Raw genomic sequence first — 12,429 nt, 5'->3', positions numbered from 1 at the left:
CGGGTCTTCTTCCCCATCTCTGATTTTATTTTTCCTCGGACTTGATCATCGGAGCCTTCAGACTGGGCTGCTGCTTCCCAATCTCCCCAGCAATCTCCCCTTCCCAATCTTCCCTTCCCTCCAAGCTCAAGCTAAGACCCCTTTAAAGACTTTTTCAAAGTGCTGAAAAGCAAGAGCTCCTGACAAAGTGGGCTGTGGTCCATATGGTTGGCAGTTTCAAACCACCGGCAGCTCCTCAGAAGAAAGACCAGGCTTTCTACTCCCGTCAGCAGTTTCTGGCTCAGAAACCCACAGGGGGGTGAGATGAGTCAGCAATTTGAAACCACCAGCCACTGCCTGGGAGAGGGGCAGGGCTCTCCAGTCCAGGAGAGTGTTCCAGTCCTGGAAACCCACCAGGGCAGCTCTGACCTGCTCTGTAGGATCACTATTAGTGGGCACTGTCTGGATCAGGGTGTTTGGATTTTGATTTATATACATGTGAAAGCTGTACACTGAATAAAGGCGCCCAGAGAAGAATCGTAGTGCTTGAGGTGGTGCTGGTGAGGAACTGGAAGGTACCACGGGCGGTTTGGAAACTGGCCTCCCAGGTGCTGACCCACGACTCTCTGTCTCCCACCTGGACTGCCAACCCCTGTGGGCAGGGACACTCCTCATTTTGCCTCCTTGGCCAGTTACTGTCTGGTGCACAATGGACGCCAGACACTTAAAACGGGGTTGCCACCTTTACAGAGGCAGCGCTCCCATCTGCTTCGCGGCCCCTCCCCCCATTGGCTCCAAGCCCCTGGGGAGTGGGCCAGGGAGACCTCCACGTCCCAGAAACCAGAACAGGGTCTCCAGATGGGAGACAGCTCCAGGATGGAACCCCAAAGCAGGTGAGGACAGAGCTGCCCTGACAGCGGCCAGCTAGAGCCACCTTGCAAAGTGGGCCTTCGGGGGTCCTCTGACTGGGCACAGAGCCTGAGCTGCTGGGGGCATGCTGGGGGTCAGGGCGCTGTTCTCTCTGAAGGAGGATCACTGGCCCGCCACCCCCACTCCTGACTCTCCTGTAAGACTGCGCACATCTCTGCTGGGGAGGAGACGTGGGTTCAGCAGGGGCTCCGGAAGGGCAAAGGGAGGTGGACAGCCTTGGAATCCGCTCAGGGCAGTTTTGCTCTGTGCAGGTTCTAGAGATTGAAAACGTGATCCTCGATCCCAGTCTCTGGGGCCTGGCCTCACCGACTCCCCTCCCTCCACCCCTCCCCTCCATCCCACCCTTCCCGCGTGGCCCCGGGCCTCCGGATGCGGCCCCCTCCCTCCCTCCTCGCGGCCCAAGACCTGGCCAGCCACGCCTCAACGTCCCGCCTCCTCCTGCCCACGTTCCTTCCCTTTCCTGGCCCCGGGGCGTTCCCACAGCGCTGCCTGGGGGAGCCTTCGGGGTCTGCCCTGCGTGCCCCTGAGGCCGCCCCCACCCCCGCCGGGTCCCCAGGCTCCCACAGCGGGCGCGGCTGGGGGGGGACGCAGAGCTCCCTGATGGCCGAGGGCGCCCCGGGGCTCGCAGGCGGGCGCGCACCCCAACCTTCGGGCCGGCGCCGCGGGGGTTCTCGGGGCGCGCCGCGCACGGACGTTGGCGGGGAGTTAGCGGCTGTTGGGCGGCCCCTTCGGAAACCGGTGGTCGCGGGGGGCCGCGCCCTCCCTCCTGGCCAGACGCGAAGGAAGCGAGGGAGGCGGCCAGCCGCCCAGTTGAGGGGGGCGGGGCGCAGGGGTCGCCATGGTGACGTGGTGGACCGCACGCTGCTGCGGTTGGCATGGAGGCGCCGCGCGGGACCGGGGCCGCTACCCATTGGCCACCCCAACAGACGTGGGCTGGGCGCCCAGTGCTGCCGCCGGGCTGGACACGGGGCACAGGGCGCACGCCGCCTGGCCCAGCGCTTGGCTGCGGAGCGGGGCTAACGCCCAAACGCAGGTTTGAAGGCGCTCTGTGCTGAGGGGGTGGGTAGCACCCCAAGCTTCACTTGGGAGAAAGCACCCCTGCCAGCTGTCAGTGCTGATGGTGGGGGATCTCTCACCTGGGAGTTGGGCATGGGAGCAGGGACTGACTGGGGGCGCATAGAGCTGCACCCCCATCTCTGGGGCCTGCCACCCCAGGTGGAAGGGGTGCCACTGTCTGCCCAGTCTGCAGAGCGCCTGGGGATCAAGCCACCTTGAGATCCTCGGGGTCCAGCAGAGCAAGCAGAGTATGCCCGGCCTGAGCCCCCTGTCTGTACCCTACCCCAGCAGCTGGTGCAGAAGAGGCCATGCGGCGCAGCGGTGCCAAGAGTGATGTGGTCCTGGCGCCTGTGGCCGGGGCACAAGAGGCCTGTCCAATGGTCAGCAGGATGCAGCTGGTCCAGGAGCCCCCACCGAGGACCGTGCTGGGGGTGCTCACCGAGAATGGGCAGTTCCGGAGGGCCTGCAGCCAGGTGACCAGGGCCCTGGGTGCCCTTCTGATGTGGGCACTGCACCCACAAACAGCATAGCTGGCCCCCGGGGGTATCTCAGGGAGAAACAGAATCATCTGGGTCACTTTGCCCAACATGGAGGCAATGGGGCTAGACAGGGTCTCCAGAAGCCAACCCGCAGACTGTTGCTATGGACAACCCCCCCCCTCTAATTGGCATGGTTACAGTCTGAGGCAGGTCACCCACAATGGGTGCTATGCACATGCAAACACCCCCACCCTCCTCAGGAGAGCAGCGTGTCTCTATGTTGAAGGCGTGTCTGTGTGTCCGCAGATGTGTCTGTAACGACTCCTCCCCAGAGGAAAGTGTGGTGTGCTAGGTCCTCACAGACGTGTGACTGCGGATGTCAGAATGAACACAGGACCAGTTTACGCATTCAGGACAGACCGAGGGATGGAGCCTGCACCTTCCTGATGCAGGACGTCCTGCATGTGTAAACTTAGTAAGGTCGTGGGCTGGAACCCAACGGCTAGTGCAGTGCATTACGGGTCAGGCTGCTCATCTCAAGGTCGGCAATTCAAATCCACCAGCTGCTCTCGGGAGAAAGAGGAGGCTGTCTGCTCCTGTAGAACCCACCTGGGCAGCCTGACTGTCCTGTCGGCCACTCTGACCCCCTTGGCTGGGTGGACATGAGTTTGCCTGGACTGATAGGATCCTTCAGGGTCATACTTGACAATGGCTTCAAGGACCAGACTGCCTGTTATTGCCATTAGGGGTTGTGGCGTGTGTCACAGGGCCCTGTGCTAGGGGACTCCCGCAGGGTTTACAGGCACAACGGGCTTAAGGGCCGTGCCTCTCTTAAGTGGAGCCTCTGCGTGGTGTGAACTGCCAACTTCCAGTAGCTGCTACTGCACGCCCAGCACTCGAGCTCATCGGGGGAGGTGGTGTTAGTGCCACCGAAGCGGCTCCACCCACAGCAAGCCCAGCACAACAGAAGGAAACATTGCTGGGTGCTGTGCCATCCTCCGAATTGTTCCTGTGCCGGAGCCCATCCATCCATCCAGCTCCTTGAGAGCCTTCCTCCACTTTACCAAGCATGGTGTCCTTCTCCAGGGACTGGTCTCTCCTAACAACACGTCCACAATTCTTGAGTCGAAGTCTCGCCATCCCTCATCTAAGGAGCACTCTGGCCTGACTTTTCCCAACACAAACCAGTTTGTCCTTGAGCAATGCATGGTGCGTTGTCACCTTCTCCAGGACCACAATTCAAATGCATCGATTCTTCTTATGTCGTCTTTAGTCACTATCCAACTTTCACATGCGTATGAAGCGAGTGAAAATACTATGACTTAGGAGAGGTGCGTCTGGCGCCTCAATGTAACATCCTTGCTTTTCAACACTGTAAAGGGGGTCTTGCAGCAGATGTACCTGATGCAATGTGTCCTTTGATCTACTGACTGCTGCTTCCGTGAGCATTGGTTGTGGACCCAGCGAGGCAAAATCGTTGACAAGTTTAATACTTTCTGTTTATCGTGCTGGTTACTCACTGGTCCATTGGTGAGGCTGTTGGTCTTCTTTCCATGGAGTGTTCATCCGTACTGATGGCTGCAATCCTGGATCTTCACCAGCAGGTGGCCAAGTGCACAGGGTGACGTGGACATGACCGACCTCAGGTAGCCCTGTCAGGTTTATCTGGAGAATGCAACAATCAGGCCCAAGTGATGTCTCCCTGCCTCCACCTCACCCCAGGGCCTCAGGAACTGGGCTGGGCTGAGGGTGAGGGCGAGGTTTCCACACAAAGGCCTCACAGGACAGCCTTGTGACCCTTGAGCAGGGGTTCTCCACTCCCCAACCATAAAATTATTTTCATTGCTACTTCATCACTGCCATTCTGCTGCTGTTATGAATCGGGCGACCCCTGTGAAAGAGGGTTCTCACAGGCTGAGAACCACTGCCCTTGAAGAACAGAGGGTGTGCTGCTGGGATGGGAAAGAAGAACTGCTCGACACAACTTCCCGGGCCTTTTTCCTCACCAGTGCAGCTTTGGCTTTTCTTAAAACTTCTGGGGAATCAGTCCTCCTGTCCTTCCTAAATCCTCTGGGGCAAATCTATCAAGATAGCCCCTTGGGGATCCCCAAACCACCGAGTCGATAGGCATTCTGCAGCTGTCATCTTTCTCTCTTGGATCCTCTGGTGGATTTGAACCACCCGCCTTGCGGCCAGCCGTGGGGGGCACTCACGAGGCCAGCAGGATGGCGGCTGTGCCCACCAGCTGCAGCTTGCCACGCAGCACGGACATGCAGGAGAGGAAGCGGTCCAGGAAGTTGACGGCCAGGTACAGTGTCTCGGCGCACAGCTTGTACTCCTCGTCTTCGGTGCTGGCCTTGCTGCCTGGGCTGGAACTGACCCAGAGCAGCCCCTTGGGAGCCACTGCTTTGGCTGGACTTTTCTTTGAAGGCGCCCTGACGAGGCTTAGTGTGTGACTGAGGGAGTGTGTCTGCAGCACACACACACACACACACACACACACACACACAGCTCCCGGAGCACAGGGGTCATTTCTGTTTAGGATTCATTTCCTCGGCCCCCATCCCTGCCTACTGGCTTGGGCTCCCCAAAGCAGCGTGGATCCAGAGGTGGCCCCTCACCCTAAACTCACTGTGTTCTAGGGGATCACCGCCTTCAGGTACTTCTCTGGCCCAGAAAATGCCTTTCCTGCTGCCGGCAAGAAGCCCCCTGACCTGGCCCTCCACATGCCTCCCAAGCATGGGTTCGACATCTACATGGACGACCCTGACCTGGGGGATGCGGGGTGCCGTGCCGGGTGCACAGAGGTGTACCAGGTGGACCCTAGCTCCCACAGGTCAGACCTCCATTTCCTATTGGACTTCAGCACAGGTAGGGCTCACCTAGAGGAGGGTGGGACCAGCAGCCGGCAGGGACTGTGGCTGAGGGACTTCTCTGGCTGCTGGATTCTGCAGTGTCCCCAATGCTGGTCGAGTCCTCCGTCCACTCACAGCCCGAAGACTCCGTGCCTGAGCTGGGCTGCGACATGGTCAACGTGACAGAGTATTCCGAGGAGATACACCAGTACCTCCGAGAGGCTGAAGTGAGTGTCCCAATGCAGCACCAACAGCATGTAACCAAGGGACCTGGTGGGGCTGCGGGTGAGGTGCTTCCAACCCATGGGGCTCTCCTTTGGAGAAAGACGGGGCTGTCTGCTCCGGTACAGATTCACAGCCTCAGAAACCCCCAAAGTCATTCCTCCCTGTGCTGGCAGAGGGTCTGGCTCTGGGTTCAGTGCCTCATGTCATTTCGGGGTGTCCAGAGCCGAATCTGCCCTCCTGCTGTGGGTGTGACAGCCTGTCTTCACTCGGGGCACCCTGGAAACAGAAGAGAACTGCCCGGGGGCTTCCCAGGTGGCTGTCTTTATGGGTGGGGTTGACCCCTCCTTTCTCCCAGAGCCTTGGGGCTGGCACCCAAGCACTTGATTGCTGGGCCACCACGGCCGGCTGGCTTTCCAGTGACACAAAGGCCTGAAGAGGTGCCAGCGGATTCCTGCGCCACATGGCAGCTTCTGCGCTGAGCTGGAGCTCACCTGGCCGGCCCTGCCCTCACCTGTTTGGCCCCAAACCCTGTTATTGATGGCAGCTGCCAGTCTGCCCCCTGCCATCATTATAGATGAGACTGGTGCTTGTTCTGATTCCCTGGAAGAGCTGCAGAAACCCACTCCCGGTGCCCTCTGCCCACAGCTGAGACACCGGCCCAAGGCGCACTACATGCGGAAGCAGCCGGACATCACGGCGGGCATGCGTGCCATCCTGGTGGACTGGCTGGTGGAGGTGGCCGAGGAGTACAAGCTGTGCGCCGAGACGCTGTACCTGGCCGTCAACTTCCTGGACCGCTTCCTCTCCTGCATGTCCGTGCTGCGTGGCAAGCTGCAGCTGGTGGGCACAGCCGCCATCCTGCTGGCCTCGTGAGTGCCCCCCACGGCTGGCCACAAGGCGGGTGGTTCAAATCCACCAGAGGATCCAAGAGAGAAAGATGACAGCTGCAGAATGCCTATCGACTCGATGGTTTGGGTCTGTCACTCAGCCCCGTTCAGCCTGTGAAAATGCTCCTGTGGCAGTCACAGCAGGAAGTGCGTGGTCCGGCCCCCGTGACTGCAAGGGACAGAGCAGAACGCAACAGGGCGTTAGGGCCAGTGGAACCAGCCACCCTCTGACTAGCAGCCAGCAGATCCACCACTGCCCACCAGGGCGCACACTGCGATGTCCTTGTAGCACTCAAGGAACCCTGGTCATACAGTGGGTCACATGGGGCTGCTCACCACAAGGTCAGCAGTTCAAATCCACCAGCTGCTCCTCTGGAGAAAATGGAGGCCATCTGCTCCCATAGAGAGTTACAGTCTCAGAAATGCACAGGGGCAGTTCTTCCCTGTCCCGCGCAGGGTGGCTCTGAGCCGGAGTTAACTCAGGGGCAGTGGGCGGTCACCCTCCTGTTCTTGACTGTAGCAGCTCCTCAGACACGCACAGCCCCTCCCCGCTTCCCAGTGCTGTGCGGTGGCCATCCTGGCTGTGACTGGCCATTGAGAATTCCAGGACACCCACCGGTGGGGGGTGAATGGCAGCTGCTCTCACCCAGCGGGTAGCGGGGGTCTCCTGTGCGTGCAGCCTGTGGCGCTGCCCCCCACTGGCTCCCCCCACCCCCCGCAGGAAGTACGAAGAGATCTACCCTCCTGAGGTGGACGAGCTTGTCTACATCACCGACGACACCTACAGCAAGCGGCAGCTCCTGCGCATGGAGCACCTGCTCCTGAAGGTGCTGGCCTTCGACCTGACCGTCCCCACCACCAACCAGTTCCTCCTGCAGTACCTGCGCAGGCAGGGGGTCTGCATGCGCACACAGAACCTGGCCAAGGTAGGCGGCCCACCCGACCCACCAAGGAGGGTGGGGGCTGCTCCTAGCACCCCTGCTGGGCTCGCAGGGTGTCTGTTGCTGGACTGGAGGCCGAGCTGGCACTGGGCCACCCGGTAGTGAGCCACAGTCAGGCCCCGGAGCCCGGCTGCAGCATCCAACAAACATCCAGCGGTTCCAACTCCTGGAGGTCCGCCAAGACAGAGTACAGCTGCCCAGTGGGTTTCTGAGGTGGCAAATCTTCAGTGAGATTGAATCACCAACCTTGGAGCTAGCAGTTCCACAAGTAACCCACGACACCAGCCGAGCTCCCTGCTAAGAACGGACTAGTTGAACCTGAGTCTGCTCTCACCTGAAGGACTGCTGATGGTGCTGTGGGTTAAGCCCTGAGTCGGCAGGTCAAGGCCACCAGCCACACCCAGAGAAGATGAGGCTGTCGGCTCCCATTTTGATTGACAGCCTTGGAAATCCTACACAGGGTAGTAGTGAGGTGGAATCAGCTTGCTGGCAGGGGCAGGGGTTGAGCTTGGCTCACCTTCATGGGCCGTGGTGGTGAACAGTCACGTGCTTGGCTGCTAACAGAAAGGTCGGTGGTTCGAACCCACCATGGAGGAAGCCCGGACCATCTGTTCCCATTAAGCTCCGCCTGGGAAATGCTGTGGGCGGGCGCCCTCTGTGCCAGGGGGTCGTCAGGACTCGGAGATGGTGCCAGGGCAGTCAGTGACCATCTGACCCTAACAGACAAGGTCAAGAGGCAGCAATTGGCCACTGGGGTCCATTTCCACCACCATGGAGAGCAGGTACTAATGCTGGGGGCTGAGACATGGGATGAAAAGATAACAATTGTTCTGGGAACTCCTGGGAGCCCCCTGAACTCTGTCTAGACAAAGGGCCTCAAAGAGATGGACTCTGAGGCACACCTGTACTTCCTGCCTCAGTCACCTGATGGAGAGCACTCTTCCATGGGGCTACAACCGGGGGGTGTCTGGGGGCACAGTTCAGCCCGAGCACCTAGGGAGTGAAGCTCTACCACGATGCCCATGGGGCGCCCCGAGTCAGGATCGACTCCAGTAACTGCTGGGTGGTGTGTGGGCTGAGATACAGGTTCTTGGCAAGAGGACGACTTTCCCCACAGAGGGTTTGAAGGCCCCCAGCCACCCACGTCTCACATGGGGTGCCAGCGTCCCCTTGGCATGACCACCTCTCCTTGGAGCTCGAGGTCTGCTGGTCCAGTGAGCTCCTCTGTCCTGTGCATAGTACGTGGCAGAGCTGAGCCTCCTGGAAGCTGACCCATTCCTGAAGTACCTCCCGTCACTGATCGCTGCCGCAGCCTACTGCCTGGCCAACTACACGGTCAACAAGCACTTCTGGGTAAGGCTCCCACCACCACCACCCCAGCCTGGAATTCAAGTCTTTCACCTAGAGCCTCAAGAAGAAGCCGCCTCTTGCAAGAAAGGTGGGGGGTAGGAGGGCAGTAAATAAGGAACAGGAGCCCTGTGGGGAGGGGGTCGACACTTCAGTGCTCAGCTGCTGATAGGCCGTCATTTCAAGCACCACCCACCACTGACCACCAGTGAACAACCACTGATCACCACCCACCGACTACCCATAACCACTGATCGTCAGTGAACCACCACCACTACCAACCATTGACCACCAACCACTGAGTACCAATACCACTAACCAGCCCCCAAGTCCCTCCCGAACCACCACCACCACTGCCCCCCACAGCCTATTCCCATTGGGGCCACAGTAGGGGCCCATCAGATGGGACACATGCCTCAAACCAGCAGACAACCCAGAGCACCACCTGGAAAATCGCAGCATCTGGACACACAGTAATGCCAAGTGCTCGGAGGGTGGTGCCCTGCATCAGACCCCACTCAGGATGCGCACATCTGGCCAGTCTGGTCCCCGAGAGACGGGGGAGGGGGCTTGCTCTCTTTGCTTTTGAGTCAAGCTCAGGCCCCCTTCTCTCAGTTTTATGTCTGGATGTTGAAGTGACACAGCACCCTCCCTCTCCTGCCCTCTGTCTCTGTCTGTCTGTCCATCCATCTGTCCGATTAGCCAGAAACCCTGGCCGCGTTCACAGGCTACTCCCTGCATGAGATTGTGCCATGCCTGAACGAGCTGCACAGAACCTGCCTGGACATGCCCCAGCGGCCTCAGCAGGCCATCCGCGAGAAATACAAGGCCCCAAAGTGAGTGTCTAGAACCTTCTCTCCGGGCTCCCTGCCTAGACTGAGTCGCTTATAGCCAGTCAGCATTGCAAATAATACAAGCCCACCTGGAAAAGTAAAAACAAACAAGCAGACGAGCTCCAAACTCGGGACCTTGGTGTCCGATCATGGCGGGGTGGCTACCCTGCAGGACAGAGTACAGCTAGCTGCCCTGTGGGCTGCGGGGTGTCTTTCTCCCACAGAAGCCACTGGTGGGTTTGAATCAACCTTATAGTTAGAACCCCTGGAGATGTCACTCACTGCCTTTCAGTCAATTCTGACTCAAGGACAGGGTGGAGCTGCCCCCACGGTGCGTTCCCCAGACTGTAACGCTTTACGGGAACAGAAGGCCTCTTCTTCCTCCGACAGAGCGGCTGGTGGCTTTGAACCACTGGCCTCGTGGTTAGCAGCTCCACACACAACCTACTGCACCACCAGGGCTCCTGGAAAAGTCAAGTTGCCCAGGAAATCCATTTGGAGAAGCCTTGAAATGTAATTTGTCAGTCCATAGGATTTTCAGTCACAGACCTCGGTGGTGCAGCAGTCAAGCCCTCGGTGGCCTTTTGAGGCCACTCCTCCGCAGCTCTGCAGGAGGAAGGCCTGCTGTCTGCCCTGCAGCAATGCCAGTCCAGAAGCCCTCTGGGGCAGTTCTGCTCTGTGCTACGGGCTCAGGAAGAGCCAGAATCGTACACCAGAGCCAATAAGAACTCCGGCACACAGCAGGACTCCCAGCGGCCCAGTGGGCCCTTGAGGGCTAGCCCTTATAGGTGCATGCACATGGTGACACCCTCAGGTGCAGACTGAAGGGTTAGGATTCGACCCAGCCAGGGGCTGCACCAGAGAAAAGTTGGTGATTGACCCCCATAGTGATGGCAGCCTAGGGGACCGGGACCTGTGGGGTCACCCGAGATCCCCGTGAATCAGATGGAGGCTGGGTCTCCACAGCCCGGTGCCCCTCCAACAGCAGCACTGGGAGTTGGTGGCTCCCCACTTTGGTAAAGCAAAGAGGCAGCCTTCTGTAGACTTAGGGTTCCACTGCACACACTTCACTCTCCTTCCAGGTACCTGCAGGTGTCTCTCCTGGAGCCCCCCGCAGTGCTCCCTCTGCAGTGAGGCTGGACCTCTGCTCCCTGGGATGCGGGTGCGGGCCTGGAGGTCAGCAGCTCGGGCCGCCCCTCAGAGGTCAAGGCAGATGGGCGGCAAGACAGATTCCTGTAAATTTAGGTCTGGTTTCCTGGACTTATAATATTAGCTTGTAATATAGTCTGACGTTTTAGGACCAGTAAACAGCTTGCTTTGTGACCCTGTGTTTGGCATGTTTACTAGTCAGCACAGCTGGCCAGGCTGGGAACTCAACGTCTCCAGCACAGGGTGGGGTCTCCATCTGAATCCAGCGAGTGCTGGGGGGACTTGTCCCAGGGAAGCCCCCTGACTTGAGTGAGATCTTCTCCTTCCTCGTCACACCGAGACCAAACCAGCCTCCTTTGCGCCAGTTCCAAGTAGAGCAAGTCTGCTGAGGCACCTGATGGATGTGGACCTCTGTCCGACCTTCCGGCTGCCACAGTGACTTGGCTGTGTCATCAAGGCCTCCCACCATCTGCCTGTTGCCCAGCTGTCAGCCACACACTGCCCGTGCTTACATCAGAGAGGGGACTGAAGCTCCTGCTAAACCCAGGGAGCGTCTCAAAGGGCCCCATAGGGCACACATGGGAGGCCTCACCCACGCCTGCAGGGTGCAGCGGCACGGGACATGTGCTGTCACTGTCTCAGCCACAGACAGAACCAGGTTGATTCAAGGGGCTAAGTGTTTGTGCATGCTCTAGACAGGAGCAAACAGTGGGGTGTGGTACCTCCAGACTGCTTCAAAGATACACTGAAAATCAAGCAAGTTGCATACCTTAAACTGAGACAAAAGATGCCCCCAAAACCCAGGTGGTGCTCAGGAGAAAATGAACAGGCTTTACCATGATTGGGACCCCAACTTGAGCAGGCTTCACAGGAAATAACCTACTCCCCACCCCCCAGTGATTCTCAGAGGTCCAATTTTGCCCAGGACCACCCTGCCCCCTCCCCCTGATGTCCCAGTCTCCATTACTGATCTACAGGGCCTTGCCTGCTTCCTTCCGGAGTTAGAACACCCCTACTGATTGTTTCATCAGAATTTTTATTACAAGGGAGTGGGTTGTTGCATCTCAGAGTTTTAACAAACGTTATCTTAAATTGTGTTTTATTTCTAGTACCTTGGTTAGCGGTGGGCTGGCTCCTTCACCCCTCTATCAAGGACACTGGCAGGACCCTCAGGAGGTAGAGTCGCTGCACAGTCAGTCATCTGGCTAGTTCAGGGTGAGCCAGCCTGAGCAGAGCGATCTTCCTGCAGAGAGGAAGACAGGCGAGGTGGCTGCAGGCTCCCCAGGGATGCTGGCCGGCTCAAGCTTCCACCTTTCCCTGGAAGAAGATGAGGAGAATGGGGAGCGGGAGAAGGGCGCCAGTCTGGCCTTTATCTTTGGCAGAAGCCTCCCTGTATGGCAAGAGAGCGCCCGGTCCTCTCAGTGCCTGGTCCGTTTGGGCCCACAGGAGGCTGGATCTTCTGATAACGTGACATGAACACTTGACAGCGATGGCACAGGCATGATCAAACAACTCCACGCTTGTCTCAAGCCCCTGGGAAATTGTACACACAGAAAAAGAGCAGGCGTGAAAGGCAGCACACGGGGCCAGGTATAGATCCCGCTGTCAGGTTCCTCAGGTGGCTTCGCAAAGGGCGGAAGAAGTTTCTGGTTTTAGTCTCAAAGGAGTACCCGCTGTTTCAGGGAAAACCGTGGCATAAGCAGGCTTGGGCTCACCACTGAGCACAAGCAACCTCCGGCTGCACACCC

At 58.8% G+C, this 12,429-nt stretch overlaps 1 protein-coding gene across 1 annotated transcript; it reads left to right on the top strand.

The window, feature by feature from the left end:
- The first annotated feature begins 2,273 nt into the window (after positions 1-2,273).
- Positions 2,274-10,666, top strand: CCNA1 (cyclin A1). The gene is made up of 8 exons (XM_075563573.1): positions 2,274-2,438; positions 5,087-5,315; positions 5,399-5,526; positions 6,170-6,393; positions 7,133-7,337; positions 8,592-8,705; positions 9,402-9,535; positions 10,615-10,666. Exons 1-8 carry the CDS (start codon positions 2,274-2,276, stop codon positions 10,664-10,666), a joined length of 1,251 nt encoding a protein of 416 aa, XP_075419688.1.
- Positions 10,667-12,429: the final 1,763 nt, after the last annotated feature.

Source organism: Tenrec ecaudatus, chromosome 11 (genome assembly GCF_050624435.1).
Source record: "Tenrec ecaudatus isolate mTenEca1 chromosome 11, mTenEca1.hap1, whole genome shotgun sequence".
Classification (NCBI taxonomy): Eukaryota; Metazoa; Chordata; class Mammalia; order Afrosoricida; family Tenrecidae; genus Tenrec; species Tenrec ecaudatus.
The sequence above is the reverse complement of the archived record's forward strand: the minus strand, read 5'-3'. Positions and strand labels throughout refer to the sequence as shown.

Excerpts from the sequence above, each read along its gene's own strand:
- CCNA1 (XM_075563573.1), top strand. The coding sequence starts at position 2,274 with ATGCGGCGCAGCGGTGCCAAGAGTGATGTGGTCCTGGCGCCTGTGGCC. Across the intron at positions 6,394-7,132 it reads GCCGCCATCCTGCTGGCCTC|GAAGTACGAAGAGATCTACC; the intron begins GTGAGTGCCCCC and ends CACCCCCCGCAG. Across the intron at positions 8,706-9,401 it reads CGGTCAACAAGCACTTCTGG|CCAGAAACCCTGGCCGCGTT; the intron begins GTAAGGCTCCCA and ends CTGTCCGATTAG.